Source organism: Lagopus leucura, unplaced genomic scaffold (genome assembly GCF_019238085.1).
Source record: "Lagopus leucura isolate 7727_CA_CO unplaced genomic scaffold, USGS_WTPT01 Super-Scaffold_100030, whole genome shotgun sequence".
Classification (NCBI taxonomy): domain Eukaryota; kingdom Metazoa; phylum Chordata; class Aves; order Galliformes; family Phasianidae; genus Lagopus; species Lagopus leucura.
In genome coordinates, this window is record NW_024962281.1 from 1649543 (window position 1) to 1677140 (window position 27598).

Below are 27598 nucleotides of genomic sequence, written 5' to 3' on the forward strand. Positions count from 1 at the left end.
CTCCTCCCTGATCCTGCAGCTCACCTGGCTGTCCCAAATTACAGGCTGGGGCTGTGCTGATTAGTGGCACGGGCAGTGCCTGCATCAGCTCGTGGAAAAGTACAGGTAAATGACACCACGTCAGTTTTCACTTCAGGGTGCTGTGATTCTTTGTATGACTTTTAGGACTTTATCTTGACAAAATGTGTTCGTTTGTGAGACCTAGGGTACGAAGCAGGGAGATACTAAAACCTTTATACAACTTATTTTGGAGAATATCTTGATGGTTTGCCAGAGTGAAAACTTTAATTATCGGCGCAACAACTATTTTTGTTTGGAAAAATGTCTGTTAGGGCAAGTTTTCAGCATTGTGGTAGCATTCCAGTGCTTGCTAATTGGGAAAGTGCATAACTTATGCATATTAGGCATGTACACACTTGATTTTTTTTTTTTCTTTGGGTGTTGTTGCTCAGATGCTTGGTGCGTTAACATGGCTGATCTCTGGTTGTTCTGCTGAGCTCCTGGTGTTATGGCTAATGCTCACTGATACAATTTGATGGCTGTTTTGTTGCTCTGTGTAGCAATTTCAGTTTCCCCTCAGAACTGCTCAGATTTGGGAAATCCTGGTGTTTCTGTGCTTCCATGCATGGCTGTGTGTTGTTTTGCACATCCCCGCTCTGTGCCTCGTGTCGCAGGTGGGGATATTGAACGAGCAATTTGGGAGCATTTCCATAGGAGGAAATGGCTTGTTCAAAGCGCTGGGAGGGAAGGGCGAACGTTGATGGCACTGTGTGCTCTCTCATTAAAGGCTTCACTTTTTTGAGGCCTGGAATTCCTTATCTGATCCGTATGAAGGCTGTGATGTTGGTCTGTTGGGAGTGGTTTAATGCCTCCAGCAGGTAGGGTCTGAGTGGCTGATAGAGTAAAACAGCGCGTGGTTATGCCTCTCTTTCTTCCTTCTTTTTCCCCTTGAGCTCCTATGAGCGTGCTGTCCTCCAGCTCCAATAGATCCCTTTCCCAATGCAGGCATCTCTCAGTTCTTCGTGACTTTGCTCTGGATGACATTGCCTTTGCATGGCCAGAAAGCTTTTTGCTTTTATTGGGCTTCAAAGAGTCAGAGTTTATTTTTATACTGTAAGCTCTTGTATTTTCCTAACTTTATGCTATGTCTTGTCTGGGTATTCGTGATTAATGTTAATTCAACTTGATTTGGCAATACCGACTCCTCCTCCTCTTCCTGTTCCCTTTTTATTAATACAGTGGAAAGGGGAAAAAAAAAAAACCCTAATTTACACAATTGTGTCATAACAGTCTGCTATTTGGAGCGTGCATGTGATGCTTCTCGACAGCTCATACACAGAGATTTAGATCTGCGTGGATCTAAATCATGCACAAATAGTGCATTGATGGGCATTATAAAATGGCTGTAATAAATAAAATACATTATTGCTGACAGCATAACAAAGGCACTCTTGTACTGTAGCACAGCTGAGCCAAACAGAGGAGAACATCTGCTTCTTGTTTCCAGAAATAACTCGTATTTTGATGGGTGTTTTTCATCCTTTTTAATTCATTTTCTGTAAACTCTGTAGGTGAAGCAGTGGGTTTGGCTTTGCTCACATTGGTGCTTTGTGCAGCTCTCACTGTAGCAGTGTTTGATGATGACAGTGTCGTTCTTGAGCAGTTTTTTTAATGTAATCAGAACTGCACACTCACTACAAACCTGAGCTTCTTGCAATGATCCTAACCCCAAAAAGGGATGCACACTGAATGAAGCTGCATGTGCTGCTTCGTGTTTAATAAAAATCCCTTGTTGTGTGTTGGCTCTTCCGAAACTGGCAAAGGGTGACAATGGAAACCTGACCCTTGCCATGGTTTCCTACTGCTTAACCTCTGTCTTAGGTTTTACCTCTTGGTTTTATTTAGTGATAAGTTCTTTTACAGCCAAGCTTTCTAAACCTTTGTCAAGAGGCAGCAGTTCTGGAGCCCCAGCTGAACGGCAGTGGTTGTGCTGTGTGAAATAGCAGATTTTTCTGTGGCTCTGTGCTTTGATGCCTTTGTAAGGAGCTCCCAGGCAGTGCACTGAAGGGCTGCCCAGCTCTGTGCATCCTCAGCTCTTCACCTTGCAGGGCCCCTGGGCTGGTCTGTGTGCAGCTGCAACGGGATGGAGAGAGGCATCTCAAATTCATAGAATGGCCTGGGTTGCAAAGGAGCACAAGTGCTCATCCACTTCCGACCCCTGCTGTGTGCAGGTCACCAACCAGCAGCCCAGGCTGCCCAGAACCACATCCAGCCTGGCCTTGAATGCCTGCAGGGATGGGGCATCCACAGCCTCTTCAGGCAACCTGTTCCAGTGCCTCACCACCCTCTAAATGAAAAACTTTCTCCTAATATCCAACCTAAACCTCCCCTGTCTCAGCTTAAGACCGTTCCCCTTGTCCTATCACTGTCCACCCTTGTAAACAGCCGTTCCCCCGTTGCATTGGTTATCTCTGGGTTGAGAAGGAGATTGCAAATGTATCTGTATGTGTTTGCAATTTACTGCTAATAAATTCCTGGTTGGATAGTTCCATGCTGTATGCGGATTGCCCTTCTGTACTCATGACAACAGTTACTGTTTGCAGTTACAAGAATATAAGCGTTGTAATACAATTACGAATACTTTACATGCAGCCTTGTGAAAAAATGAGCCATGTTAGTGGCTGACAGCTCTCGGTGAATTTGGATGGGGGAGAGTGGTGCTCTCTGATGGATCCTACTCCATCCTTCATTCCAACAATCCCAGTAGAGCCCAGTCAATGCAGGTATTGCTGGCTGGTGCAGGCGGTGCGTAGTGCCCCCTTCCTGAGGCTGGCAGCAACAGTTCTCTTCTGGGTAATGAAATTATCTGGCATTGCTAATCTGTCGTGGCTGAGCGCAGGATTCACGCCTTTCTGGAGTGCAAAGTCTCGCTTAAAATTAGTGGCATTTTTCTGTGGTTTTGCTCAGTTGTTTTCCTCACTTGAGGAGTACGGTTGGTTTGCCTGCTTTTTGGCCCGACCAGAAGTGCTTGTTGATGTGGTGTGGTTTCAGTATGCTTCTGGAGACCAAGCAGTGGCTGTCAGCACAGCGAGGCAGTGGATGGTGCATAGGAACAGTGGTGACAGCAGCGGTGGGGGTTTGCTGGGGCAGGTTTGTATGAGCACAGCATGCAGCTCTTATTCACTGCTGGCAGAAACGCACAGCCACTGGTGTTGAAAAGAGTGTTGTGTAGCGGAGAACTTGCTGTATGGAGTTGTGCTCTTTGTATCTGTCGTACTTTCCATGGAAATAATTATGAGGCATTACTTTGGAGCAACCTACTTACTGCACTGGAGCATCTACCAATTTATTATTATTTTTTTTAACCAAATGTTAACGTGTAAATACTGCTCTGTAAGAGGCTGAATGCCTCTTAGGGATTTTTGTTTGTTTCTGACCAAGTTTTGAGCTTGTTTTTGTTGTTCTTCCAGTGTTGCTCATATTCGCCTTGTGATTATTTATGTCTCAGATGCAAATACCGTTACTCTGAGTCTTGGACGGAGTGCCATGTTTGCAGAACAGGGCGTCTGGCGTGGATGCTCTGCAGCTGTTGTCTGTCTGCAGTACCTGCAAGGGAGCTTTGCCGGTGGTTTGAGCAAATAAGTATTTTTTTTCCAGCTTTCTTAACAGTTAAGGCCTGTTGAGTGCAGTCAAATTTAGATTCCAGGCAAATAAATCAGATTTCAGGACTCTGTACGTACCCTGGCTCTGCTGAAGTGTCATTATGGTATTAATGAATAGCTGCTCCTTAAGTTTCAACTCTGTCTTAACAAAATGCCCTTGTACAAAGTATTTAATATGAAACAAGTGGAGCAAATAACGACTGTTTGTTGGGTGGTGGTTTTCTTTTTTTTCCTTTTCTTTGTTTTTAGCATGAGTTTCCATATCAACCCATCTTGTGGGTGAGGTGGTAGGAAGCAGCCCTGGGTAGGACTGCTGGGGCAGGAGTGAAACAGACTCAGGTGGAAACGTGAGTGGAGGTGCCTGAGCTCTTGAGGTTAGTTGTTTTTATAACAACTGTGCTGTTTTATGGTTACAGTGTGGCATTTCTGCTGCATTCCTGGCGTGCAGAGCCTGAGTCTCAGCAGGCTGTAACCTCTGCTCCTGTTGGCACTGCAGTATGGAGTGTCTTCACCTCCGGCCTTGTGCAAGTGGAAGGGTACAGGTGGTGCTTCTACAGGTGATGCCTTTGGGTTGCATGCACGGCACTTGAAGGGTCGTTCAGTGTAAGCTGGCTCCTTGGCCCTTTTCTCCTGCCTGTTCCAGCCTGCTTGGTGGTCAGCCTGAACCAGCTGAGTTTGCTGCTCGGTGCACAGTTCCCAACTGCTCCGTGCCGTGACTCACACGAATTCCTGCATGTAATGGGAAGTCTGCTATATGGAGCATGTATGTATTAAAGAGGAGATCAAATTACAGCATGCTAATAACTCCGTGGACAATGGCTCGTGTGTTGGCATTGTTTGCAGAAAGTTCAGGGTTTGGGCTTGGTGTCTCACAGCATGCAAGGCCAAAAGCTTCTTTGCCATCCTTGAAGACCTCCATGGATGTTGACTCCACTAGAGGAGTGTGAATGTGGCACTGAGGGGCATGGCTCAGTGGGCATGGTGGGCTGGGTTGGGGCTGATCGTAGAGGTTTTTTTTTCTAACCTTAATGATTCTACATAGCTGCCTGTTTGATTGGTGGAAACGAGGTGGGGAGGAAGAACACGGCTCTGCTTTGGGGCAGCAGTGAGTGGGTCTCTTCAGGCCTCTCCTTTGTCTTCAGGAAGCAGTGCTGCTCCTCGGCTGATGGGCTGAGATGAAGCTGAGCCTGAACAGCGAGGCCAGCAGCACCGTTGGGCTTGTGGCTTCATGCATGCCTTGAGATGAGGCTGTGGGATCTGAAAGTCTTAAGCAAGTGCTAGGAGAGCACAGTATTTCTCTTGTGTGTCGTTAAGCAAAGAGACAAGCTGCTTTTCCCTCCCATCCCACTGCTGCTGCTCGTTGTGGTGCATCTGAAGGAAGCAGGGCCACACAGCTGGAGGTTTGGTGTGGCCGCACTGTGCCTCCGTGTGTGCGGACAGGGATCTGTTACCTGCCAAATGTGTGGTGTTTAGCTGCCTTTTCAGGTATATGAATATACAACAAGCATTTTAAAGCTATTTTCTGAGCCTCTTACAGGTGTGATGCGTGGGGCCAGCCTTATGGGCCCCAGCCTGGGGCAGCCTCCCGTGCCTGGTGTTCTGTGTGCCCTGGGTGCATGCAGGGACAGCTCGGCCAGAAGCAGGCTCCGATTTGTTTTTCCTTGCTTTGTTTTTTCAAGCTTTGCGTTCTGTTACCATCCCAGCACAGGGAAATATTCTGGTTCCATTTCATTAGCGTTGTGCCTGTTGATTCAGTGCTGGTGGGTTAAAGGAATTTGAGAAACTGGTGTGGGTGTTGGTAAGAATCCCTAATTAAATCTCTCCAGAATACATCCAGCTCTCACTCTTCCTGTGAGATGACTCTGGGAGCACACAGCCTTCCCTGAGTCTCTCCCCTTTCACCTGCTGGTCTTCTGACGCCCATCCATCTGATTTTGTGCATTTATTTTTTTGTTCCCTGTGTATTTGTGTTCTGTTCTGGCTTTAGAAGCCCTGCTCAGTGGTTCTGGGGTTTTCTGGCCTCGCAGTACAGTTGTCAGCAAGGCTTTTGTAGCTGGGCTGTTACCATCAAACAGAACCTCGCTGTTTTCACTGTGGGGCTGTTAGTGAATGCTGGAAGCTCACGCAGAGAGTATTTGTGGATCTTTCTCAAGCTGTTGGCCAAAGTGGCGATTTGCATCCCAAAACTCCCAGCTGTGAGGAGCAGAGATGACAGCAGCTTGCATCTTGATCATCTTCACAGCAAACGGAGGACTGGGGGCTCAGCAGAGAGGATTTTGCAGATTAGGTCAGGGAGTTAATCGATGAAATATTGCAAGGCCCGTTTTTCTAAGCTGTGATGATAAGATGGCTGTAAATCTGGCTTGTAGGAGGTTGGAACAGCTCCTATTTTCTGAATATTGCTGACAGTGGAGACTCGTAGTGCTGCAGTGACAGCATGCTCTCTTGCTGATGGGTGGGCAGTCATGGCTTTGGGTGCCCGGCTGGTGAGCAGATAACTGCTCCCTGCAGCTTTCCCCTAGGAAGCTGTTTAGTTCTATTTTCACAAGATAATACAGCTTCTGCATCATCCAAGTCTTAAACATCCTTAAAGCAGCAAACAAAGCCGTAGTGCATCGAGGTGGCACAGCTTCTCAGTGATTTCCAGGGAGTGTTGGAAGTGGTGTTGCTCTAAGATGACTTTTCCTATCCTTGCTTCCAGTTACTGTTCCTGAAAAACTGGTTTCTCATTTTAATGGCAGCTGTGACAGCTGTAGGAGTGAAACCAGAAATTATCAGGCAGTCCTGGAATTCTTTCTTGAACTTAATTCCTTTAATGCCTGTCTTTCCTCATGCTGTGGAGTCATGCACTTAGTTACATCTGCGGAGTAATTATTTAAGAAAAAGTTGTTGTTGATGAATTAACATTGAAATATGTAATGTAACCTTGGAAGAAAAAAAAACCCCACAAAATAACCCCCCCTTCCATGGCGTTATCTGAATTTAAACAATGAGTTTAAGGGCCTTTATGTAGTAAGAGTGTTTTACAAAACCTAATCTGAGCTAAAAGACCAGCCCAGTGCCTTGTTACTAACCCTGCAATAGAAACTCCATGGAGATGCTGGAACAGAAAGGAAGGGTGAGAAGAGGGTGTGGAGGGAGGTGGGAGAGAACTGCAAGTACTGCTGGCATTTGGAAATGTTGCCAAATGGAAGAAAAATACATTTTTGTTCTGCTTTTGTTCTCCAAAACTGCAAAAAGGTGGAGGGCAGGCAGTCAAAACGTGTAGGTGGTTCAATTCCTCAGAGACAGTATTAAACCCTGAAATACCACGCTAACTAAAAGTCCTCATAAAAAATGTAATTCTTTTTAAAAGAACATCCTTGGAGTAGTATGGCAAAACTCGCTTCTTGTAAGCTCTACAAGGAGTCCTTCTGTAATACTGAACTTTGACACAACTGATTCTTGTATCGCTTTATGTAAGGCCAGCTGGGTGTCTGCAGCACAAATGAAAAATAACGCTCGGTCTTGAAGGAATAGTAAGTGTGGTGCAGAAGGAAACTGGAAGGGAAAGTGCTCACTTGTGCCCAGGCCCTGTTTCCCAGGAGGGAAGCCAGCAATACCTTGGAGCAGTCAGTGAGCATCCATGGCATACTGCTGCCTTGGGCATCCATGGCAGGCTTTGTGCTGGCTGATAATCCTGTGCACGCAGTGTGCCTGTAATCCCATCCTAAGAGTGCGAAGAGCTGGTAATATGTAGGTGGAAATGAGTCTCTTAGCATTAAAAAGTGGCTTGTGCTGGTCTTGTTGGTGGCAGAGAAGCTGAATGCTATTGAGGACTGAACTTTCTGGGTCAGCTTCCAGCTTGCAGGGTTTCTCCTCTCACACTCCACACGTGCAAACTTGTTTTCATTGGGAAGTACATTACAGAATAGATCTATAAAGAATAGCAGGAACTCTGATGGCTCTTCTCATAAGAGGTTTGCTGTTGCCGTAATGCTGCTTTGCTAATGCCTGCATTCTCACTCAAGTTATTCCTAGAACTGGGTGGTTGTCTTGTTCCAGTGACCTCAGGCTTAAAGTACAGAGGGCTTTCCTCTATCTGCTGAAACCATGATTCACCTTGCTTCTCCTCTTGGTGATTTCAATACAGTATTTTGAAAATACCCTTAATCCAGGGAAGCATGCACAAGCTATGTGGCATCCTGCGTCTGACTTTTCTAGGTTCCTTAGCTCTGCCAGTTGTTGGTTGTCTTTTAGCGTGTTAAGAGAGCATCAAGTTGTAGCAGAACAAGTTAAAAAAATAAATAACTGCCTTACAAAATTATCTCTTAATTGGAAAAACAAGGCTGTAAAGTGTTGACACTTAGGCAGTCCCGTCCTCCATGGTTAATAAATGTTGGTCCTCTCGGTCTGCAGGGAAAGGATATTTGCATTGTGCTGTGGCATGTACAGTTTGACTTTTTGTCCACATAGGAATTCCTTCAGACAGAGTTCCAGGGCTGTGATAATACTTTTCACCTGGACAATTTGCATTTACAAGAGCTGGAGAGCGAGTTCTGCCTTTACTGTGTGTTGTGTATTCAGAGTTGTGAGGTCTTGAATCACTTCTGCTGCTGGATGTTGACTGGGAGGGTTTTTATGCTCTTGTCACAGCCTGGTGATAGGCTGCCTTGGTTTGGCCAAGTAGAAGTGATCTTCCCAACTTGTTGCGGAGGGAGTTTCTGTTCCTGTTTCCCACTTGAAGTAGGAAGGAAGCTGGCAGTCCTGTGTTAGGCCACTGACCTCCTGTCAATAAACTTTCTGCTTCCATTTGTGCTGATAATGCTTCCTTCAGCAAAGTCTCGTGTAGCTGATGTTACATGTGACCCACAGGGCGGCTGCAGGAGGGTTTATGGGGTTGCTGAGCTGGTGGGACTGTCTGGTACTTGTGCAGGAGGTGGTCCTCTCCCCTCGTGCTCTGTAGCTGCTTTGTCAGCCCAGCTTTGCTGGGAGCAGAGCTTAAAGCTCCTCCTGTCCTGGTGGGTGCCCATTTACTGAACTAAACCATCATTGACAGTGCTGCTGTAAAGGAGGAAATGAGAAAATGTGACAGTGAGCTGAGGGTGGGATGCAGCATGCCTGTCACTTGTGACCTGTGCTCAGTTGTTCAGCTGTACCCTGGAACCTGGGCAATGTTTCTTTGGCAGTTTCCAGGATCTATCTTGTGGGCAGCACCTCTGTAGGTGAGACTTGGGTGTGAGCTCAGTGTGTGAGCTGTGAGCTGCTGTAAGGTGCAGGGGGCTTATTAGCGTAGAGTAAGAGCTGTGTGGAAGCATTTTCCAGGGTAGGAATATTTGGATAGCTAAATTATCACACTTTGGTATTTTCTTCTTACTATAAGTCTGTGATATCAAATTATTGGCTAATAATTACTTTGTCTGTGAGTCACAGGTCAGTAGTTATTATTTGAAAACCTTCATCTCATCCAACCATATCAGCATTTTGGAAGAACGCTGTCTTGTCACTGCCTGCTACCAGAACCTTCTTCCATTTGAGATTTTCCTGTGCTGTGACGTCCTGTGAATTTATGGCATCCTGCCCTGTCCTCCCTAAAGAAACATTTTGGCAGCATTTTTAATTGTATTTTTTCTGGCCTTAATAACAAAAGTTATCGAAAATAGCCCTGTAGATGCAAGAAAGCCCACGTGAGCATGCAAGTTAAAGCTTTAAGCTTAGGAAAAGCTGTGTTTTCATGTCGCTGCTCTGTCTATAAAATTACGACTTCCAAGACAGAAGCAACAGTGTATGTAACCCCATCTGCCCTGCAAACCTCACTGGTGGAACCTGGCTGTCCCTCTGCTGCTTTTTTTCCTTCAGACAAGACATGCCATTATGCTGTAAGTATTGCCCAAGAAAGAGGAGACTGTGCTCACATTTCTGACTTGCTGCACTCTGAATTTTTAGAAGCTACATTTAGTCTTTGATTCGGGGTTCTGTGAAAGACACAGTGGTCCTTCTCACAGCTGGGCAGCCCTCATACGGAAGCAAAGGACCCACTCATGGGTGGTGTTCACAAGTGCTGCTGGTTTTCTCTGTGCACATTGCCTGAAAGGGGATGATGGAGCACAGCAGACCTGCAGCAAGCAGTCTGGGCAGGGCAGCATGACTACCATCTTAAAAAAGCTGGAAACTTCCCTTACTTTACATCTCTCAAATCCTGCCAGCGTGGCTGCAGAGAATTTGGAGGTGACAGCATTTAGCACTCAGTATGGTGCACATTAATGATGCTTTTCTTTTTTTCTCCCCTTCAAGCATTTGTCATGGGTGCTTGTGCCCTGAAGAAGGGCTGTGGGTGCCCCAGGAGGTGCTGAGGTGCTGAGGGCTGGCTGTCCCACTGAGCACTGCTGTGCTGTGAGTGAGTGCTGCTCAAGAATATGGGTGCCCAAATTTCAGTCGTATTGAGTAAAATGCCTGAGCTGCAATACAGGATCCTTCTGTTCCTCTTGGAGGGGTGTATGGGGCTGTGTGTGTTCTCCATGTCTCCTGTCACGTGCACAACTGTCCAGAGATCTGTGTTGTAATGGTGCATTGCAGCATTCTGTTGGTGGCCCCAGCATTGCATTTCCTCACCCTGTGCCTGCCTTCAACATGAGCTGATGAAACAAAAGTCTGAGTCTTAATGCATGGTGCTGCTTCTGGAAACCTGTTTGGGGCTCAGAATAAGTTAACACTGGGTGTTTTTTCATGTGCAGTGAATAATGGCAGTTTAGCAAGCAGAAGTCATCTATTCAACACTGAGATACTGATGTTTAAAAGTGGGTTTATTATATCCGTAGAGTACTGTTAACTCTTATGGAGAGTGAGGTGATGGAGGAATCCCTGGGGGTGTTGCATTGCAAATGGGTGGTGACTGTGGTTTCACTGGAATGGTGCAGCTGTGATTTGGCTGGTTTGAGGTCCGTGTAGGTAAGAATAAATAGCCTCTGATTTTTGGTCGCTCTGAGCTGGCTGAAGGAGAACTTCCATGTATCTCAAGCCCAACATGGCCTCTTCATTTTATGTTCTGATGGTTAAATGATCACTTGTAATTAGCAGGGAAGATACCTGTACCTCTCATACTACCACTGATTGGGCTTCAAACCTTTCTTCATATATTTACATCATTAAATTTCCTCCTCAGCTCCGTTGTGGTTTCTGATGCAGGTATTGCTGAGAACCACAGCAGCAGATCTTAAAGCAGCAGCCAATGGCCAGCATTCTGAGTTCTGCTGCAGTAGTTTGTGTTCAGGTGTGGCAGCAGGGTAAACCTGCCTTGCTTTGTGGCCCTGCAGGCAAGGGCACTAAGAGCTACTGATTTCCCTTTTTTCTGCTGAGGATGTGTGTGTATACACATACAGAACTGCTGACATACCTGTGTGTTGTTGTAGCTGTATTGGAGTTTAGCTATCAGGATCAGCATTCAGATAATCACAGCTTCTCTCTGGGACAGAATGATGGTTGCTCCCCATGTGTTGGGCCCTCCAGCAGGAGCTGCTGCTCGGCTCCTTGCTGCTTTCCTTCTCATCTCTAATGGCGTTGTGGGTATGAAGGAGCTGGAGATTGACTTTTTCTTTTACTCCTTCATTGGTTTAATTGAAAGTGGTTGTGAGAGAGCTTTACTTTTCATGCCGTGCTTTGTTTGCAATTGCTATCTTCTCTTTTTTTTTCCCCCCAACCTGCTGATGCCTTGTCATTAATGATGAATGAAAACACAGTATTTTAACTGGAAGCAGTGTGATGACTTTAATACTCTGCTGCTGTACCAAGCTGTTTCGAGACAGTTTGCAGAGCTGGGTTCCTTTCCACTGCCTGCATCTGAGCAGGTGACTCAAGTTACAATATTGGTGAGAGATCTCATGTTGACTTCAGTATTATTTATTAAGCAAAACTTAATTTCCTGACAAACTTTATCTTTGCTTCCTTGATTTCGCAAGAAATACTTCATGATATATGAAAAAAATCATAAATACACTGTTACAAAACCACATGTTATGATGACCCATTTATGTAAAACTCCTGGCGTTAATTTATTGGGAACTAATTGCAATGAAGTGTTTCTGTTCAACCTGTTAGTCTTTCTCTGAGCTTGTGACGTCAAACAGAGCTTAGTGACGGATGTTTGGTGCAAGATGGAGCAGTGGTAGAATGTCATTGCTGCTGAGTTCAGCTCCAGCAGGGCTGAGGGGGAAGCAGCACCAGCTAATCCTGTGCTGGATGAGCATGGCCACACCATGTACTCAGGTGCTTGGTGGAGCAAGCTGTGTGCAGGCACTCAGAGCTGTCAGTAATGGACCTTCAGATTTCATCAAAGGCTTCCTTTCTCCTTCTCCCTGGGTTCCTGTGCCAAACTTCCTATAAAATAAGAACCTCTTCCTTAGGGTTTCAGAATTCAGGCCCTCCCTGCCCGATTCTCTTTTTTTTTTTTTTTTTTTTTCCCCTTGTGCTTTCAAACCTGTTCCTCTTAGTTTCTCTGTGAAGCAGGCAAGCAGGTGCCTTTGGGGCTGGGACGAAGCCTGTTTAACCCAAGTACAGCTATTTGGGAGCAGCGGGTAGTGATCAGCAGTGAGCTGCTCGGCTAGGAAGCAGGGGTTGATCTGCAAGCCTGAAAGCTCCCTTTTCACCTGTTGGCACTTGTTGCTCCTGTGTTCTTTAGTCTCTTACTGAACAACACTTGATAGGAACCCCTGCTCCTTGGTAGGTGTGAGTGCTGTGACTAATTCTGGGCATTCTGAGCTCCCCATGTGGTTGAGCTGTGAGCTCAGCTTGCTTTTGGTTTTCTGAGCTCAACATAAAAATCTGAAAGATGTACTAAAACTGAAGTAATGAGTGTATGGTAGCTTTATAGCAGTGTTTTCCTTAAAGGTGACTTTCCATAGCTGTACGTGTGTTCTGAGCCTTGATAAGAGCCATGCATCAGATACCCACTGATGCCTGGGAGCTGTGCTGTTTGATGCTCCTGGCCCTGCAATTGGAGCCTCAGGATCTGCTCTGCAAAACCCAAAGGAAGATTTTGCTCTTTCTTCCCTCTTGTGCAAAGCGGGGGCTCCAGAAGTGCTGACTCAGTGTGATGAAACAGCAGTAAAAACAATAATAAAAAAAAAAATAAATTCCCTCCCTCATTCTTCAAGTGTTTTTCTTTCTACCACAGTCTTCTATCGTCGCGGTCCAGGGTTCATGGGTGGAGGCTGTTTATCTGTTCTGGGTGGGGGAGTTGCTGGGGAGCAGAGACGCTTTTTGTTTTATTTTCATATAGAAGAACTTTGCTTTATTTTTTGCTTTTTCTCCTGGAAATGAGTAGTCGCGTGGCGATGCTTTCTGCCTATAAATAAGCTGTAGTGGTGGCTCTGGAGCCTCCGTTCTTAAAGCAGATCTGCCTTTTTCAACTTGTGTTAAGGATGCTTCTATTCCTAGGGGTGAAATGTAATTCTGAAGTCTGTGCCTGTGGCCACGCATGCATGTTGTAGGGAAGTGCATTTAAGACATAGGAAACGGCATGAGCCCCTTTGAGAGACGTGCTGCGTTTGCAGGAAGAAAAACCAATCCAGGCCTGCAAACGTTACTTCTGACAGTCCAGAAAAACTGAATCCAGATTTTCAGTTTCCTCTTGGTGGCTGTGCTGTTAACTCATGCTGTCAGTTGTACTTCCTGCATTCACAGCAGAAATGCTGTTCCTTGCATCTGTTCCTGCTGGATGAGGGCAGCACAGTGGGCAGGAGCAGCGTGTGCCAGCTGGGCCACGTGGGGTGGAACAGCCCGGGATGTTGCCCAGTATCATGTCCTAACACGGCCAATACCTGGAGCTGTCTGATAATGGGTACATGAGGAGGCTGTCCCTTGGCCATCTGAAGCTGTTCTGTTGTCTGCCTGCAGTGATCCTGTGCTATAAAGTCATCGTAAACAATTCAGGGTTTTTTAGCGAGATCCTAGGAAAGCTCAGCTTTTCTTAAATAAACGCCCGGAGTGAGCAGACTGCTAATTGAGACCAGGGAGGTTTCACTTGTTGCTCTTCTTCAGAGAGAAGATTTCTTCATGAAATACATTCTGATTTCTTCCTGAGTAATGCTGTGTAGCCCTGAAGCAGCTGAACCAGTTCACTTCACACAGACGTCACTGGGAGCAGCCTGAGCAATTCAAGGCTGCTGCTGTGTTGGACAAGAGGCACTTCAGGCTAGCTTTTGGATTTTCTGGTATTTCTTGCATCAAGAGGTGTGACATGCTTTGCTCCTCAGTAATGCTCCTTCAGCTCTGTTGTCCTGTGCAAGTGCTGTGTGATGGAGCGATCCATCTTTTCTCCCTAACAACGCCTCAGCTTTGTGTATCCATTTCTTTTAAAGGCCGCTAGCTAGGCAGGAGGGTGCTTTAAAGGGAATTACTGCTCTTGGTGTGCTGCCTGGCTCAAAGTGGAGAGCCCAAAGGCAGCGTTATTTTGCATGTAAACGTTAATAAAGTCAAATAGCCTCGCCACCAAGCAGGGCACGTACTGGTGGGGGCCTGGAGCAGCTGTGTCCTGTCCTGCTGTGGTCACCCAGCCAAGGGATGGATTTGTTCCCACGTGAGGGACAGAGCTGGGTGCGTCCTGGGGTCAGTGCTTCTGCCACAGTGATCTCTGGATATACGGAACGTGGGTCAGGCAGCTCGAGAATGTTTCTGTGTTTTTATTTCTTGTGTTACACCATCAGGAAAGAATTTGGGAGGACTATTTTTACAATTGGCCTTAAACAGGGAGTAAAGGAAACGGTGCGGATTCCAGCCTTTGGTGAAGTAACAGGAAGGGAAGCAATGAAAACCATAAACCATGCTGAGCAACATTTCCTCTCTTCTGCTGCACCCCCTACAGGTGACAAAGTCTGTATTGAGGCTGGCGGGATTCCTAATGAAAGATGCATTCAATCTATATAAGGAGCCTGCTGAATCACTGCGGGGTGAGGCAAGGCAGGCTGGAGGAGAGCTGCTGGCAGCTTGCTGTCTGTTTCCTAAGAACTGCTTTTGTTTGCTTTACTGAAATCTAGACATTTTAAATAACTACTTTAATTCAGACGTTCAGCTGTTGTCCCAGAGTATGTCAAAACCCTTATCTTCAGGCCAGTTTGTTCATTGAAGGCATCTGAAGCCCAGAGTTCTGGGTTGGTGCTGCATGGTGTACCAGGTGTAGCTGGGGGCTCCTTCCTCAGCCCTTGCATGTAATGTGCTGGGCAGTGCTAGAAGGGTTGTGGAGGGATTTATGGCTTCCTCAGTTTCCTTGGTACCTCTTTGACTGCTGAGGGTGGCTCTTGGGGTGATTTATCAGAATGCACAACAATGAGGTCATGTTGGAACTGTTTACTCTGCTTTCCTTCGAAACAGAACAGATTTCCTGCTCGGTGTTTTAAAATAACCACGTGTTACTGGGACACCTGGCTGGGGTCACATCATACAGAACATCAGCTTTTTGTTTGATGTTTACTTCTGATGCAGTAATTTCATCCTTGTTCCAGAGTGCCCTTAGCATCCCAGGAGGGTTTAGAAACCTTTTTACTACTCTATGGCATGTGAGTGTGCTTCTAACAGAGAGCAGTTGTGCTGGCTGAGCTGTGGTTGGTTTGTTTAGAAGAAGCTGTGAGCAGAACTCTCAAAACAAATCCTCTTCCTCTGTCCCTGGATCCTCCATCCCAACCCCTACAGCTTCTCCTTGCCTTCGCCATTTAATCCATGGAGGTGATACAGCCTCAGGGGGTGGCAGGGGCACTCCTTACTGAGAGTGGATGTTAAGCTGTTAAAAGTTAACTCAAATAAAACTCAAAGAAGGCTGTGAAATCCCATTGTCCTTAGGACAGGGGTGAGCTGTGCTTCAGCAGCTTTCCTGGGTGAGTAACAGTGTGCAGGCGGCGCTGCATGCTGCTGCTGGGGAGGTGCCCATAGCACAGGGATTGCTGCAGCATCCGCATCCCAGCCCTCATGGCTCTCAAGCCCATCCTGGCAGCGTTCACAACCACTGCTTTTTCTGTGCCCTTTGTAATGTCACTTGGCTGGACAGAAAACATGGGCAGACCCCTCCGTAAGGAAACCGGGGCGGGCAGTTGTCTGTTGCAGACTGAAGAGCGTGTTGGGATGTACTATTTAGAGGGTGTTTTAGTTTCAGGGTGGTTAAAAGCTCTAAAAGTGCAGATTACGAAATAAAAAAAAAATAACCCAACAACTTGGACCTTGGTCCGTGTGCACATGGTGGAATGGCTTTATTGTTAACAATCATTTCATACGTTGGCAGAGATTGCCTGTAAGCTCTCAGGGTGCTCCAAGTTCTGCTCGTGTGCCATTTATTGTTGTACTTTGGCATTGTTGTTTTTATGGCACTTTCTGCCGCGGCGATCTGCAGGAGTGATCTCTGCCCTTTGTGCTGTGGTTATGTGTTGGGCTGGTGCTGCAGCACACATCAGGTTTTTAAAGTAACTGCTCCTGGTCTCGTGCTCTGTTCTATGAAGAGGAGCTGCCCTGCTCCGGGGGCAGCGCTGCCCTGAGGATGCGGTCACCTCTTGGAGATGCAGCCAGAGCAATGAAGGAGCACCAGCTCTGTCTGCACACAGCTTGAACAGCTCATAGCAGTGGTGGTGGGCAGCTGGTGTTGCAGTGAGGCTGGGCGGTGGGAAATCCTAGCTTTGTAGATATGAATGCTAAGCATTCAGGCCTTCTGTTTAACTTTCATGGGCTTGGTAATGACATTTAAAAAAAAAAAAGTGGGAGTTTTATTGGTTTTACGTGGCCTGCAATTACATTTGACCTTTCATTTGGTACGACAGTCCGTATCCGCTATATTTCTAAACACTGGGTATTAAGCCAAAGAACTTTCCTAAAGTAAACCCACTGTAAATTTTCATGCTAGCATTCATATTGATTTCTCTTTTGCAAATGCTGTATAAGTGCAGTGCTGAGAACTCAGAGCATATTTTCTGAGGCTGAGCTGGAGACTCATTGGTGTATAACACGCACAGCACGTTGTTAAAGCCAGCAGCCTACCTGCTCAGGACAGAAACCAGGGTGAGGAATGGCCCTCGTGAGCTTCCCTTGACGTGTGGTCTGTACCAACAGCACAGATATTTTGGTGAATAGAAGGCATTCTGTTCAGAGAGGAGCTCAAACTGCTGCTTCTCCTAATTACCTGTTCTGCATGAAGTCCTGTCTTTCACGTGGAATCATCTGCATGTTGGAATATTGTTGCTTCATGAAAGTTGGTTCTGTCCGTAGCTGCTGACGGGTGGCTGTGTGATGCTGAGCCCTCACAGCAATAGGAGGGAGATGAATCCAAACCTGTGTGCTCTGTGCCTTTGTCAGAGTGTGCTGGAGGAGCTGCTGGTGCTGGGCTGAGCCAGAGGCCCATTGTGCTGCAGCTGGGTCTGAGATGGGTGCAAAGTCACTTGTACCGTGTTATGGAAAGGTGCTGTAGCCCTCTGCACTGTGCTGTATGGTTTAGCTTTTCTCACGTTCTTTGCTCTTAGCAAAGCATTTTTACAGAGTTGCCTGATCTCTTGCCTCTTTAAACAGGTGTTAAAATGTTTTAGTGGTGCTATTCATCCAATATGAGAAGTCATACTGCTTGTTATACCGCATTTGCTGCAGTACCCATTCATGTACATCATACTTTCAGAGGTATTTTAATAGCAGGCTGCTTCAGAGCCTTGCTCAGGTAACTGTGCAGCCATTGCTGCAGCAGCTGAAGTGTGAGCATTCTGTGCATCCCAGCCTGGCTGCTGAGCTGGGCTGTGAGCATCAATGCAATTTCCTATGAGGCTGTGGAACTTACTAAAGTATTGGAGAAAGTAATGAAAAAGTGATTAGATGCTGTGAACGAAATTGCTCACATCTTTTTTTTTTTTTATATTATTTTTGTCTTCTTAGGACTTAAATACTATCTACTCCTTCCTTCATGGGCTGGACATACTCTCCCACTTCAGGGAGCATCAGCTGAGGTAAAGTACTGTGGAAGTGGTGCTGCCGGGCTGTGTGCTGTGGAGGTGAGCAGGGGTTTCTCTGCCTGCACTTAGAGGTGGCAGAATGTGAGCTGTGTCACTGCAGTGCTGTGGCACAGAGTGCAAGCTAATGAGCTCTGCTGACAATGAGGGCAGGGCTTACTGCCATTTGTCTGCAAGGGGTTGTGGAGGAAGTACCCCATGTTAGCTCCGGGTTGCAGATGCCTTTGACTGTTTCAGACATCCAGATGATCTCAGAACACACAAAATGGAAGGCCAACAAAGCACAAAAAGTGCGTTGGAAGTATTTTAGTGCCTTCAGTTCTGTTGCTATGGCTAATTCCAACGTGTGGGAGTGATTTAAGAACAAGCTGAATGTTATCTATTTGGTTAACGAAGAACACCGTAATAATTTGAATTTTCTGGTAAAGCACATCCTTTATTTAGAACAAAAACAGTTGAGTTTGAGGTCTTAAAGCCTTAAAGCGCTTCTGCTGAAATGTGGTGATTAATGGCTTATGATCTTTGGGGATTACCATTGAAATTAAATGTCTTCTTCTCCTTCAGAATAATGTCATCCAGCGCTCGCTATGAGAGATACAAGGGCAACCAAGTTCTCTTTTGGTAAGTACCCATATTGCTGGTGGGAGTTCTCCAGCAGAAGTGTAAACAAAACCACTGCAACGCATGCTGTAATACAACATTTCCTCTTTTAGCAGTTGTAGATACAAGACTTACAACACATAAGCTCGGTCAGGCTGGCTAAGAGCTTTGACAAGAGCTGGGGGTAGCAGTGCTGGTGCCTGAGTGGTGCCCACCAGCTGGACCTCCGTTGGCAGCAGCAGCGTGGCTGCGTGCACCAAGAAACCAGTGCAAAAAAGCAGGCTGGGCTCCTCAGGAGGGGCTGGCAGCAGTGGTGGCACCTCGGGAGGAGCGGGGACTGGTGGCAGTGGTGGGGATGCTCAGCAGGTGGCACTCTTCCCCTGGCGCTGGCTGCTGAGCACGAAGCCCTGGCTTTGCTGGGATAACACTTTGTGTGAGTTGTTTTTGAGCTGCTGTAAAGAGAAGGTCGATAGCAGTGATTTCTGGTGCCTTTTCTTACAGTTCAGAAACTATTGCAAGATGCTGGTACATACTGCTTTCTGGATCTGTGCTCATGAAGGACTCCATGTTTTTACCACCTTGCAGGTAGGTGAAATTGTAGTTGGTTGTTTTTTCCAGGTTAAGTCAAGATCTGTTTTCAAACCAATGTTGATGCTACTGTAACTTTTTTTTTTAATACAATTTTTAAGTCACTTTTTCTTTCTTTTTTTTTTTCCCTGAAGTTGTGCAGTGGACAGAAATGTCCTGCTAACTTCATTTAAATCCCTTCCACCCTTCGTTCATTAACACCAACCATCAAGTCTTGCCTGGCTGAATTTTTTTAGTTTGAGAGAATTTGTATTTGGCTTATTAACTCAGGGGCCTTTTGAATCACTCCTTCTCCATGACTGTTTTCTGTAGAAGTCCTTGTCTCAAAAGCACTGCTGTAGATCATGCAGTTTCTGTCCTTGGTTTGAGGCTGTATTTTAATGGCTTCTGTGATTTCTGTGTTGAAGGAAGTGAATAGAGGCCAGCCGTGTTGGTTCCCAAGAGCTGCAGCAGTGGGATGTGCTTGAACAGAGGCTCGATATCTCACTTGAGCTGGACCTTGCTGTGCTGTGATGCTGTGCTTGACCTTGTGCATCACGCAGTGTTTGTGTCATTGTGCCTTGAAAGTGTGCTTCTAGGATAGGCAGGAGTGCTTAAAAAACAACAATAAAAGTTGTGTGATGGGCTCCATCTCCTGCCAGCAACTGGACTGGAGTCCAGCAGTGCCACAAGTGAGGATGTAACAAGCTGAGATTTACTTAAAGCCTATATGAAGATAGTTGTTTTTCTGAATTTGTGTAATGTATCACATAACTGCATCATTAAGTTTCTTTTCTTTTTTAAAGAAGAAAAACAATTCTGTTGTTGCTAGTTCACAGCATTACAGTATATGATGGGTAATGAGGAAAAATAGCTGCTAGATAGAAAAGGGGTCACAAATTTCTGTTATGTGAACTGCTGTCAAGTTATGGTTTAAATGGTGTAGCTCTTGGGATGTGTTGTCCCCTCTTGCATTGAGAGCACATGAAAGGGATCGCACTCCTCTTCCAAATAACCAACCTGTTCCTGTCTGTGTTCTCGTTTTACGGGAGGAGGAAAAATGAAGAATTGAAATTCAAGCCGACCTTTGATATGCTGAAGGTTTGGAGTGAAAGTGCAGACATGGGCAACTAGATAAACTGAAAGGATAGCTACTCAGTGAGGAGTTCAGATGGGCAAAAAGGTGTTGAAACTGTCTGAATCTTTTTGTTTCCCCCAAAGCTTTTGACTTCGGCACCAACAACCCAGTCCCACTTGGTCCTCCTGGGGCTCTGGGGCCAGGATCTCAGATGGAGAAGTGAAGTATGATAGTGTTTGGTTGCTTTCCTTGGTCTGAATACCTCGCGTAACACTTTTGTAGTTGAGGGATTTGCAGTCACCAATGGTTTGCAGGCTATTCTCAGTGAAACAGTGCTTGGATTATGTAGTACTATTCTTCCCATAACTATAATTAGCACTGTTTAATTACATTTGAAGTAGCATTTGATGTTATGGATTATTCCTTGTCCATAGCCAAGTCATTCTGAAAGGAGGCTCAAATATGTGTCTCTAAGAAAGCATAGCATTGCCTTCATTCTCATCCCCTTGGGTATCACAGAGATGCTCCTTTTGATAGGACACAAAGTGTCGTTTTCTTCCTTGCTTTCTTCTGTCTTGTTCTTTCTGCTTAAGCAGTAACAGTGGAAATGGCCCACAGTGCACAGTGAGGTGTGAAGCATCTTCTCAAGAGTAGAAAAGCTATTTCAAACTTTGAATAGGAAGTTGGTAACACAGTAATGACAATTACCTGAGTTCCTGAATTGATTGTGATGCTGGTGTCTATGTGCTTGGCTTTTGTTTTTCCTCCAGAATCTCTCAGTGCATTTTAGTATTGCTTTGATTTTTACTTTATTTTTTTTTTTTTTAGAAGAAATGTGCCTTACCAACCTTAGTAATATTGTTTGCCCTAAAGAAAGGGAGAGTTTGGTTTTAAAAGACAGGACATCTGTCCTTTCAGGTAATTCCTTTTTGGATAAGGAGCTCGATGCTGTGCACTTTCTGTCTAATGGGCATCTGATGCTCTACCTGCATGTCAGTGACATAAACTGTATGGAAGAAAACATTACTCAGTATATTGATGCATCTGTGCTGCTTTAAAATAAAAAAATCATCCTTGAAGAGTTCTGTGATGCTGAAGGGAGTGGAGATGTCCTTCCAGCCAGCAGCCTTTTTGGAAGGCATCCTGCTTAGCTTTCAGGTGTCAGATACGAAGCCCAGCTATTTGATTTGTTGAGTCTGGAATAAATGTGTCAACACGCGAGCAAAGGTGGGAGAGGTTGCAGACAGGTGTCATCTGCACAAAAGTGATGCAGGATGGTGGTAGCTTTGAGGCATCCCTGGGGAAAATGTGTGAGATCCAAAATAGAATCAATGCGTGGCAAGCTATAAATACCAGGGATGAGAAATTAGGCTTTATGGAGACCTCCTAGTGCTCTGAAAAGGTCAGGAGGCAGGCTGGAATAGTTCTCATTTTGAAAGAACTGGGTGGACAGAGGCATTTACTGTAACAGATAGTAGTTAGCAAATGGATTTCAGTTGGAAACTCGATCCTCGCGTGTGGCTGGTGGTCACTCCCTTCCAATTATCCCTTTGTAACACTGATGTGGTAATTCCAATTGTGTGTTTATCTCTGGAGCATTTGACAAACTTCCTATGGGGGAGGGGGGTGTATATGTCCATTTTTCTAGTGGTTATTATCTGTTTTGTTTTCAACTAGCTGCCTTGTACCTGCGTTTAATAATCATGTGTGAAACTGCTGTTACAGTTATTGGTGAGATGCTTTCAATTTCTGTAAGTGTGACTGGAAGGGGAAGACCTGCTGCCAATTTCCTGCTCCCTTCCCACACCGCTTGTCCTTTCCCTGTCATCTGCCCAGCCCTTACCTTGACAGATGGAGGAGACTCCAGTAGACCATTGCTTAGCCTGGCTGAGATGCTGGCCAGGCTCCCCTTTTCTTCATGTCTTGTTTCATCCATTATCTACCATTCTGATATTCAGCTCAGGAAAACCTTCCTGTCCTTCTGCAGATCATTAAAGAGTAAAATATCTGGATTGAGGCCTGAAAGAGGCATAGCCCAGCTGAAGCAGGCAGCTGCCTGTGCATCTCTGTAGGCTCTTGAGTGAGTTGGGGCAGATGCTTGGGAAAGGCATTCTGTGCAAGCTGTAATTCAGTAATTGGATTGAAGATTGGAGGATTAAGACTTGTGTGCAGGTAGGATAAAATTCATTCATTCATCTGATGACGAAGATAAGAGCCCTGTAAGACTTGGTTTTTCTTTTTTAAACAGTGTAAGCAAATCATTAATAGTGGGTACAAAGATGGCCTGATTTTGATTACCCTATTGCCCAGAGAATGGATTTATCAGTACACTTGGCATAGTAGGAAAAGAATATTCTTCCTAACATGAAAGTGATGGCCAGAACAAAAGAACAGGATTGGGGGATTTTGTGGCAGGAAAATCATGTCAGCAAGTTAAAGAGTTTTTCTGTTAACCTTGCTTGTTAATCAAGATAATTCATTTGAACAGGGTATTTGAAGGAGATTACTCACAGCAAGATTAGCCATAGGAAATGTATCAAGGGCCTAGAGGAACTTCTGAAGCCAATTATGTGGATGACAACCTCCTACAGCTGTGAGAATTGAACCTTGAAGGGAAAAATACAAAGTATTGAAACATCCAAGATGTGTCTTGAAAGCAAACAGTTCTTTTCCTGCGCCTTCCTAGAAATTCAGAAATGGCTGTTCTGAAATCTCAAGTGGAGGAAATTGGTGCCATTATCCCAAATTCAGGTAGTGCATTTGTTGCCTACAAACAAGTCTTTTTTTTTTTTAACCCCAAATCCAACCCAAATGCTTGGATTAAAGAAAATGGCCATAATAAAAGAGCAACTCCAGTTTGGCTGTACGAATAGTGGCTTAGGTTGAAATTATCTTAGCTTATTTTTTATAAAGTTAATTTTTGGAGATAACAATCTTTTAATATATTTTGCAGCTTGCAGTGGCTGTTAAGCGTTTCAGTCTCTTCTGTGCCACAGTTTTCTCTGCTCCCAGTGCTGTGCTTTCACAGCGTTGGTAGATAAGAACTGAGGATTAAGGACTTGCTATTTACACAACTGACAGTTCTTGTACTTCAGACACCTTTACATTTTGTTTTCAAATACATTTACACCTTGAATGTATCATCCAAAAGCAATCAGTTTTACTCCTAAACCTTGTATGACTGCTGTCTGCAAACAGTGGATCTGTGCCATTCAGTGAATGAGCAGCTCAGAGCTCCTGCCTTCCCAGACTGTGATGAAGGCACAGTGGCATCTTTCTGCTGCTGACCATCCTTCCAGGCATCCTGCCTTGGCTGCTCCTGCTGTGTGTGAGCTGTGCCCAGGCTCTGATGACCGCTGAGGCTTTCTGTGCTGGTCCCACAGCTGAGTGCTGCTTTCTGCAGGCACTGCCTTGAGAGAAGGCTGTGATGTGTTGTAGAGCAAGATGAGCGCTTGGCACATTTCTTCTGGCACAGAATAATCTTCCACAAGAGCCAGAAGAATACACAGGACTCTGTGCAGATCTCTTCCTTACAACCAAACGATGGCACGATCTTGTCCACAGCTCCCACCAACCCCAGTAATTTCCCTCACTGACAGTAGTAGGAAAGGTGCTGGCTGCCTCAGAACCTCATCTGATTCTGAGCACAATAATTAGGGCAGCGTCTGGAGGGTGCATTTCACAGCCTTCAGAATCGTTCCCAGTTAAAGCCTGCAGCCAGCTTGAGAGATAAGCCTGCAAAACATTGCTGTTATTGACAGCGAATGCAGAAAGGGTGTATGGTGATCGAGCATTGATGGGAAGTGGTGTTCTGCATTCAGCTGTACTCCTTGTGGTCTCAAGTTTCCTTTAAACCATTTTCTGATGGAATTAAACATTGTAATATTTTTATAATTAAGTTACTTTGAAATGCTCAGGACCTGCACAGCATATGGTGTCTTGGAAACTCTGCACCTACATTTGCCAATTTAAAAAGAAATAACACAAATGGGGAAAACCCACTTTGGTAGTAACCCTTTATTGTCTTCAGCTCATCTATTGAATTATCCATTAAAAGTGAAATATTTAAATCCTTATGTGTTGCTTCCCCCTTTTTTTTTTTTTTTTTTCCCCCCCTCTTTTGGGAAGATTATAGAGAAGTTTGATTCTCTAATACAACTTCTGATCTACATTCATGTTACTTAATTCCCTACCTACTTTATTTTGCAAATCAAAGGCTTAGGGGCTGTTGGAAATGCAGTCAGCAGCAGTGCAGCTCTGCAGCTGCCCAGGAAAGCAGTAATTCCTGCGAGGATTTCTGTGTCAATGGTCACCATACTGTGACCATGGAAGGATTCTGCCTCCTCTCCATGCAAACACTGCAGTTGTGTTACTGTGTATCATGAGACTATGCAGGCTTTCTCTTATTTATTGGCCAATTACAAGGAAATTAAGCTCAGAGTATTTCTACTGGGAGTTCAGTAATATAGATGGATGTTCCAAGCTGTTTGCAGTAGTGTGTAGTGTGTCTGGTAGTTGAGAAAGGTGATGGGGACGTCTGGGCCTGGGCAGCAGTTACCTTGCAGCAGGTATGCTGGCTGTTTGCTGGGCAGCTGCTTTGCATGAGAGGCGCTCTGAGGAAAGTGATTTTCAAAGGAAGATGAGCTCTGATTTGGGAAAAAATGCTTCTATTCATAAACAAATTAAAAAACAACAACAAACTAAACCCAAACCTAACAAACAGACCCTACTTCCTTTATTATGCAACTTATCAGTGTGTTTCTGGTGAGAGATGACTTTGCCTTGCAGAAACCCAGGCAGTTTACTGAGTCAGGCAGGGTGTGAGGTCACTGGGTTCTGCTTGCAGTGGTAAAAAGTACAGTTTGTCCTCATCTGTGTGTTCCTGCAAGCTGTTTGACAGGCAGGCAGTTTGGGATGAGAATATTCCTTTAAAGCAAAATACTTGGAGCAGATTATATGCCGTTTGCTTGGTATACCTTTGCACTGCTGTATCAGTAATGTGGTGCAGGGCATTGCTGCAGGTAACTATTGAAAGTCATCAGTAACTGTGCAATCGTGGTGTCAACTTACACAGCCAGTCTTTGATTTTCTAGTTCCTGGAAAGTACAGCATTATAAGATGCTCGATATCTCTATATTGAAGGCTTTGAGATGTGAAAATCAGATGTGAGATCAGAAAATTCTGTTTTGGGACCAGACCAGGCTGCCCAGAGCCACATCCAGCCTGGCCTCGAATGCCTGCAGGGATGGGGCATCCACAGCCTGCTTGGGCAGCCTGTTCCAGTGCCTCACCACCCTCTGGGTGAAAAGCTTCCTCTTAATATCTACCCTAAACCTCCCCTATCCTTGTTTAAAACCATTCCCTCTTGTCCTGTCGCTATCCACCCTTGTGGACAGTCATTCCCCCTCCTGTTTATACTCTCCTTTTAAATACTGGGAGGCCACAATGAGGTCTCCACAGCGCCTTCTCTCCAAGCTAAACAAGCCCAGTTCCCTCAGCCTTTCTTTGTGAGAGGCTCCTGGGAGAGGAACCAGCTTTGGTCCCTTTGGCTCAGTGAAGTCAAACAGATGCTCGAGTGCTGCAGATCTGAGCTTTTGGAGCTGGGTGTTATTTGTGTGGGGCTTTGTCTGCACGAGGGAGTCATGCTGCAGAATGGGGATGGCTGGAATGAAGGGAGCAGCAGCTGCTGAGGACCATGTTATCTGTGTTTCACGTGTTGGCAGCTCTGTCTGATCCTGTGGCCTGAATCCCCATTAGCTGTCAATGCACGACGTCACGCCGGTTCAACTTGCATTCCTTTCTCATGTGGTACCATTGCTTAAGCATTTTTAATTATGAATAGCAGTGAATGAGGAGGAAAGCAAGGTTGTGGCGGCCAGGGCAGGGCGTGCGGGGGTAAACAAAGCCGCCTTTGTTTACATGGGAGATGTTGCTCATGTGGCTGGGTCACAAGCCAGTGAGTGTCTGAAAGCTGCTGGTGCAGATGTAATAGGTGAGCAGCAAGCAACAGGAGCATGCAGTGTGGTTGTAAGAGCCGTGATGTGGCTCGTACAGCTGAGTCTTATGGCAGCAGGCAGCTGTGGAATAAAGGCGTGTAGATTTAAGACTCTGGTTACGTTCATTGATGAGAATGTAATGGCTGGGGAAACTGTGCCCACGTCTCAGCTTGGTGAGAGAACATCGCGTGGTGCGTGCCAGGAAGTAATTAACCATGACCTATTGACTGGTAAACGTGAGGCGTTTATTCCTTAGGATCTGCAGGGTGGGTTTTGTTGTTGGAATGTAACCTTTCTGCAAGTGTTTGGTTGTTGTAAAGTGCTTGATGGACCAGAAGGGGCAGCGCCCAGAGCCTGACCTTTGATCGAAGCGACGTCTTCTTCCTATCGTGTTGTGTGTGTGATCATTGCTTAATTGACAAATGTTGCGACAGAAGCATAGGGAAGCACAACTGTACCAGAACCATTATTATTATTAACAGATAATTTCTGTTCTAAAAGGATGCAGACATTTTCTAGTTGCACATAGCACCTCTAGATTTCCATCTGAAGATCTGTTCTTTTCAATTTCTTCGCTGCATGAAGTAAAACTAGAACTGCAGCTTTTTTTTTTTCCTCAATGCAAATGCGCCGTGCTGCGGAAGGTTGGTTTGTTTCGCTTTGTTTTTCTCTTTTGGTTAGTGGAGGAATAGATCTGATGCACTGCAGATGCTCAGAAGCTCACACTGCATGGCAAAAGCATGAGTGAATGCTTTTCAAGTGACTGAAGCCGTGAGAACTTCAGCTACCAGTCGCTTGCTCTACATGTGTGGAAAATACCAATTTTCAGTGTGAAACCTGTGCTCTTCTGGCCTTCTCTAGCATGCATGAGAAAATTCCAGTATGACTTCATAGCAGTTATTTCACTTACTGGTTATTTTTTTTTTCAGTAAATCACTAATAAAATCAAGACTTGACATTTTAATCTGCGGTGCTTCTGCTAATTGCAGTGCTTTATCCTGACAGCCAGCCTGTAGGATTGCACCAATAATATATTGGCTGGAAAAAGCTGAAGCTTCACTTCCTTTCCTGAGAACACAAATGTCCTGGACGAGATTTTGTATGTAGAAGTGCAGCTTATAAGCACAGGTCTTTTCAGAGGTCTGCACAGTGGTGGTGTTCTATAGAGATGGCTGCAACTCGAATGCTTTGTGGCTGAAATTCCAGATGTGCTTTCCAAACGTAACCATAGCAGAAACCAGCAAAGCATATCTACTTCTTAGGGTTCATCTCTGCGTTTGCCTTAGCCCTGTTGTAATGCAAACATCAGTCTTTCCTTCAAGTTAGCTGATTCTTCACTTGTTTTGCCTGCTGATGTGTTAGAAGTTGATTGCCGTTGGCAGCCTGACTTTGTAACACAGCAGCTACAGCTCCAGCATTGCTAATCCAGTTGGGATGCTGTTAATGAAGTAGACTTTTTTTAATTTGCTGTCTGTCTGGGAAGGCTTTCACCTGAGCCCGGCTGTGTGGCACAGGCTGAGCTGGGACAGAAGGTCTGCAGCCAGTGCTGGAGGCGTTGAGTGGGTTTGGGCATCTGCAAAGAGCAGTGATCTTAGGAATGAGAGCTCTTTGTATCTGAGCTTTACATAACAGCCTGTGATGGGAGGGACTGAGTAAATAATAATTAAAAAAATATGTTAATGATGCTGTTATGTTGGAATTTTTTGTACAATAATTTCACCCAATTGGTTTTTTTTTTTGTTTGTTTGTTTG

At 45.3% G+C, this 27598-nt stretch overlaps 1 protein-coding gene across 7 annotated transcripts in view; it reads left to right on the forward strand.

Annotated features, from left to right (window-relative positions):
* RAPGEF6 (Rap guanine nucleotide exchange factor 6) overlaps positions 1-27598 on the forward strand; it is a 105642-nt gene that overhangs the window by 1983 nt on the left and 76061 nt on the right. For all 7 annotated transcript variants that reach the window (XM_042881377.1, XM_042881374.1, XM_042881378.1 and 4 more), the window contains exons 2-4: positions 17532-17602; positions 18170-18226; positions 18707-18790. In XM_042881377.1, the coding sequence (XP_042737311.1) occupies positions 17532-17602; positions 18170-18226; positions 18707-18790 (212 nt within the window). The remainder of the gene's footprint in view (positions 1-17531; positions 17603-18169; positions 18227-18706; positions 18791-27598) is intronic.